Source organism: Salvelinus sp. IW2-2015, linkage group LG13 (assembly GCF_002910315.2).
Source record: "Salvelinus sp. IW2-2015 linkage group LG13, ASM291031v2, whole genome shotgun sequence".
Taxonomy (NCBI): Eukaryota; Metazoa; Chordata; class Actinopteri; order Salmoniformes; family Salmonidae; genus Salvelinus; species Salvelinus sp. IW2-2015.
In genome coordinates, this window is record NC_036853.1 from 1494487 (window position 1) to 1500486 (window position 6000).

The 6000-nt window shown below is 45.2% G+C and overlaps 1 protein-coding gene across 6 annotated transcripts in view; it reads right to left on the reverse strand.

Moving 5' to 3' along the window:
• The window catches only part of LOC111971919 (pleckstrin homology domain-containing family A member 7), a 184684-nt gene that overhangs the window by 17354 nt on the left and 161330 nt on the right, over positions 1 to 6000 (reverse strand). For all 6 annotated transcript variants that reach the window (XM_023998705.3, XM_023998704.3, XM_023998709.2 and 3 more), the window contains 6 exons: positions 4615 to 4680; positions 2056 to 2136; positions 1638 to 1787; positions 1024 to 1125; positions 749 to 860; positions 267 to 394 (listed from right to left, as the gene is read on the reverse strand). In XM_023998705.3, coding sequence (XP_023854473.1) covers positions 267 to 394; positions 749 to 860; positions 1024 to 1125; positions 1638 to 1787; positions 2056 to 2136; positions 4615 to 4680 — 639 coding nt within the window. The remainder of the gene's footprint in view (positions 1 to 266; positions 395 to 748; positions 861 to 1023; positions 1126 to 1637; positions 1788 to 2055; positions 2137 to 4614; positions 4681 to 6000) is intronic.

Sequence of the window (6000 nt, forward strand, 5' to 3'; positions counted from 1 at the left end):
AATATGATCAACAATAGTAACATAATGTACAAGTATACCCCCTGGACAGGACGCTAGTATATCGCAGGGTCTTACCCCCAATCTATCTCCTTAATGCTGAGTGCCAAGCGGAGACGCATCAGGTCCCATTGTTTCAGTCTCGGCCAGGGATTGAACTCAAAACCTTCCAATCTCAGGGCCGACACTCTAACCACAACAGAGTTTGGTCCATGTACAGGTTCTAATCCCCCAGTAAACCCAGATTTACAAACTGAACTTCCACTCACCCACTTTGGCACAGGGTTGTGAGGCAGTATGTAGGAGCTGAGAGGAGGGGGCCTAACCTCCCCTAGTGGGGGTGTAGGGCACTGGGAAGGCAATGCAGGGTCCAACACCGAAGGCACTAGCTTCCTCTCTGGGAAAAAAAATGCACAAGCAAATTAATAAGCGTGCATCCGTATCGGGCATTCATATCCACACACAGGCCAAGAACGAACTTATGACTGACCTCTGTGCTTTTCTGTCTGTCATGGTAAGTGTTAGAATATGAAGGTATCGCTGTTTTTGTAACAGAAGCACATGGTACATGGAGACTAGATTTATCTATTTGGTATGGAAAATTACTATGGTTGTTTGTCTCCCATGTAGTGTATTGTAGTTAGGAATTCCCCCAAGGGGACGAATAAAGTTGTTATATTTGAATTCAACTGAGTAAAATATGGTAAAACATAGTTGGCGGAAGTCTCTGGGCAGTTGATAATTCTCCCACCTGGGTTCTGCACTGAGTTGATGGTGATCCTGTAGTTGGCTTTGTTGGCGCTCAGCCCTGCCATCACGTCCTCCATTCTCCACAGCTCCCGCTTTATCTCCGATTTCTCCCGCTAGAATTTCGAACACACGCTTTAGCTGGTTGCTACTGTGCTATAAAACACAACAGTATTTTCACAGTAGATACACCCATCTACCGAACACTCTTCAAGACAGTGAATAACAACACTGTGTGCGCACTGAGCTGTGATGTTGAGGTGCAGTACCCATTCTGACCTGAGAGGTGGTGCTGTAGTTCATGGTGGTCTGTAGYGCGGTCCTCAGCTGTTCCACTGAGCTCTCTAGCCTGCTGTACTCCTCCCAGGCCCGGGACATCTCCTACACAAAACATAAGGCAGCGAGGTAAGAGTTTTCATGAACACATAACTCGGAATGTGTCAGTCCGAACGACACAGAAGACCATACACTTGGATCTGCATGTACCTAACACACACACACACAAAGATGCCCGATTCACCATGTCGGGCTGATCCGAACCGTACGGTGCTGGCTCGGATAGTTTCTTTTCATATTGTCATTTCCAGCACGGTGCCAGTAACTATGGTGGATACGTAACCAGGCCAGTACTTATAGCGTGAATCAGGGTACACACCCATGCACACAAGAGGAGGCTGGTGGGAGGAGCTATAGGAGGACGGCTCATTGTAATGGCTGAAAGGGAATATATGGAATAGTATCAAACACAAACACATGAAACCCCGTTTGACTCCGTTCTATTAACTCCATTCCAGCCATTACAATGAGCAGGCCCTCCTATAGCTCCTCCCACCAGCCTCCTCTGAGTGTCCCACACACACACACACACACTCACAGGTGTTTGATAATCTTACCGTGGAAACTCTGGAGATCTGGGCCCTGATGTGCACCACGTCCTCCTGTAGGAGTCTCTGCTGGTAGGCTATCTTCTCCAGGTGGGCCGGCCGGTCTCTGTACTGCTCCATCTGTTGGCGGGACAGGTCCAGAACCGACTCCAGCTTGTCCTGATGGGTCAGAGGTTAGAGGTCAATATCAGAGACAGCAGGGTCGAGGTAAATTCCATTTCAACTCAGTACGGGAAACTCACACAATGCGGGTATTTCTGTCAAAGTGGAAGAAAAACCATAAAAAGGAATATCCTTTAACCTCAAATACTTTCCATGAGGATATTTTTTAACAACTSATACATTGAATGGACATAGACTTCCTATAATTAAAATGGACCCCAATGCTGTGAGACTGTATGTGAGTATAGAGATGAAGATCCAGTACCTTATCGTCCTTCAGAGAGCTGATCCGGACCTCCAGTTCCTTCAGGTTCTTGTCCTGCTCACATAACCCACTGAGTTTCACCTGTAGGCCAGGGAGAGACAGAAAGGGCCGTTACTGTCCACAGTGACTCTCAATCTTTCCTACAACCCCTATCACATCACCCAGTGAAGAGTGTGTGTCAWTATCCTCTGTGTACTCATCTCACCGCCACTCTCACATTTAACCTGCTTGCATATGAATGTGTGTGTGTGTGCGTGTACGTACGTACATCCCTCTCTACTGTCTCATTAGCTGATAATTATGCAGAGTGAATCCATTACGCAAATACGCCACATCCCACGTGGCCCTTCTGTCAACATTTCTAAGAACCTCTGAGCCCTCTTAATTAATCCCTGATTAAGACTGTGGCCCCAAATCGCACCCTAATCCTTATATAGTGCGCTACCATAGGGCCGTGGTCAAAAGTAGTGCACTATATAGGGAATAGAGTACCATGTGGGATTCACGCTAAGAAACCCAAACGTCATGACGAAGGTTCAACTCATCTTCCTCTCTCAATGTACCAAACGACTGTCATCTCACGAGGGCAGTAAGATCAAACACAGCTCTCCATCTGAACTACTCGTATTCAATCTTATTAAAGTCCTTGCATAAAGATGTTGCACAATAATTATTTGTAGTTTGAAAACGAGAGAAAATTGCTATATTAATATGCAAGGATTCTTTCGCAGACCCAAACAWATGTTATAATGTTTCATCTTAATTTTCCATTCTGTTGAATACATCATTTATTTGTTGTCGTGTCTCGGTTCGCAGTAAGATTGCTGTATTGATGCCATGGAATATTCATTGTGGACAGAAGAATAACAGCATCCTTATAAATGGTTAAAGTGCAACCATGACAAGCTACAAAACCACAACTCTAACTCCTGTTGTGGTAGTTACACTCTGATAGGAGAAAAACATTTTTTTAACTCATGCATCTTCCTCCTAAAGTTGAGGTAAATATCCCCCCAAAAAATAGGACACATCTTAGTCCGACTCTTATTTTCTTATTAGACTGCTCTCTCTAAGGGTCTATGGTAGTCCCTCCTCATCTAGACTGCTCTCTCTGAAGGTCTATGGTAGTCCTCTTCATCTTATCTCGACTGTCTCTCTACGGGTCCTATGGTGTCTCTCCTCATCTTATCTAGACTGCTCTCTCTACGGTTTCTATGGCGTCTCTCCTCATCTTATCTAGACTGCTCTCTCTACGGGTCTATGGGTGTCCTCTCCTCATGTTATCTAGACTGCTCCTCTCTACGGGTCTATGGTAGTCCCTCATCTCATCTCACTGTAGACTGTTCTCTCTAACGGGTCTATGGTGTCTCTCCTCATCTTATCTAGCACTGCCTCTCTCTAGGGTCTATGGTAGTCCCTCATCTTATCTAGACTGCTCTCTCTAGGGTCTATGTAGTCCCTCTTCATCTCATCTACATGACTGCTCTCTCTAAGGGTCTATGGTAGTCCCTCTTCATCTTATCTCGACTGCTCTCTCTACGGGTCTATGGTGTCCTCCTCATCTTATCTAGCTGCTCTCTCTACGGTTCTATGGTGTCTCTCCTCATCTTATCTCGGACTGCTCTCTCTACGGTCTTGGTAGTCCCTCATCTTATCTAGCTGCTCTCTCTAAGGGTCTATGGTGTCTCTCCTCATCTTATCTAGACTGCTCTCTCTACGGTCTATGGTAGTCCCTCCTCATCTTATCTAGACTGCTCTCTCTAAGGGTCTATGGTAGTCCCTCCTCATCTTATCTAGACTGCTCTCTCTACGGGTCTATGGTAGTCCCTCATCTTCATCTACGTAGACTGTTCTCTCTAAGGGTCTATGGTAGTCCCTCTTCATCTTATCTAGACTGCTCTCTCTAAGGGTCTATTGGTAGTCCCTCCTCATCTTATCTAGACTGCTCTCTCTAAGGGTCTATGGTAGTCCTTCCTCATCTTCTCTACGGGTCTATGGTAGTCCTCCTCATCTTACTAGACTGCTCTCTCTACGGGTCTTATTGTAGTCCCTCCTCATCTTATCTAGACCGCTCTCTCTACGGGTCTACTGTAGTCCCTCCTCATCTTCTGTAGACTTGAGCTCTCTAAGGGTCTATGGTAGTCCCTTCTCATCTACTGTAGACTGAGCCTCTCTCGGGTATTGGTAGTCCCTTCTCATCTCATCTACTGTAGACTGCGCTTTCTAAGGGTCTATTGGTATCCTTCTCCCTCTCATCTACTGTAGACTGCGCTCTAAGGGTCTATGTAGTCCTCTCCATTCATCTACTGTAGACTGAGCTCTCTAAGGGTTCTATTGTAGTCCCTTCTCATCTCCATCTACTGTTAGATGCGCTCTCTAAGGGTCTATGGTAGTCAGTGTCTCCTCATCTCAGCTAAAGCTAAAACTCAATGTCCTTTTGCGAGAACAGTGGAAAATATTATTGAGGGTTGCGGGTGGGAGAGAGAGAGAGAGAGAGAGAGAGAGAAAGAGAGTGTGTGAGTGTGTGTGAGTGTAATGCGGAAAACTGCTCATACTTACATCAACGTCACTCTCAGCTATTTTGACAGGTTTTGTCGCTTCTTTCAACGACTGACTTCCAACCACCTTGGAACCAGAAAACAAAGACATTTTCAAATAGTGTTGCTCTGTGTTTATTGGCTGTTGAGGACACTGAACGGTTCCCCTGAAAGCACAACGAGGAGACCGTCAGAGTGAATGTGCCATGATGACTTAGAGTAGGAAAAGAGCCATTGACAGGTGTACAATATGACACAGAGAGATAAAGAAGCTCTTTCCATGAACACTAATCATGATGACCATGACCATGGGCTTCCTTTCATTTAAGAAAATATATCATCACAGCTTTTCATGGCCCTGTATAGCAATAAGATGGACAACAAACCAATCATTTAAAAAAAAGAATGAGACAGCTTATTCCTTAGAAAACTCTGAGCACTGGAAATACATGGATTTGTACAACCATTTAAATTGAATTCCTAGAGTATATTCTGACCCAACTGGGATGTTGGTAACCATGCTGTGTTTTGCTGTAGTGGGAATACATGAAGGAGACCAACACGATGGTGCAAGCTGCTAGCTTTTCAACCACCGAACCAACCACAGCAACCACAGCACATGCACTGCAGAGCCATCCCAGAACCACCAATCACGTTGCTGAGGAGTCACGGGTCAGGGGTTACAGAGGGGTCAATGCCAAGCCAGTGCGCACACACAGCCATGGACATAGGCACACAGTGTTAAGCGATGGGATGGTCTCTCTCATAAAAATGTATACACACACGCTCATACACTCCATCACACAATCTTGCGCTCGATCGCACACACATTTACACATTGCTATACACACACAGACGCCACACACAAACACAGACGCACGCACACACACAGACACACACAAAACACACAGATGCACATACAGTGTGTCCACAGTAGAGGTCGACCGATTAATCGGAATGGCCGATTAATTAGGGCCAATTTCAAGTTTTCATAACAATCGGAAATCGGTCATTTTGGACACCGATTTTGCCGTTTTTTTTTTACACCTTTATTTAACTAGGCAAGTCAGTTAAGAACACATTCCTATTTTCAATGACAGCCTAGGAACGGTGGGTTAACTGCCTTGTTCAGGGGCAGAACGACAGATTTTTACCTTGTCAGCTCAGGGATTCAATCTTGCAACCTTACGGATAACTAGTCCAACGCTCTAACCACCTGCCTCACGAGGAGCCCGCCTGTTACGCGAATGCAGTAGAAGCCAAGGTAAGTTGCTAGCTAGCATTAAACTTATCTTATAAAAAACAATCAATCAATCATAATCACTAGTTATAACTACACATAGTTGATGATATTACTAGTTTATCTAGCGTGTCCTGCGTTGCATATAATCGATGTAGTGCGCATTCG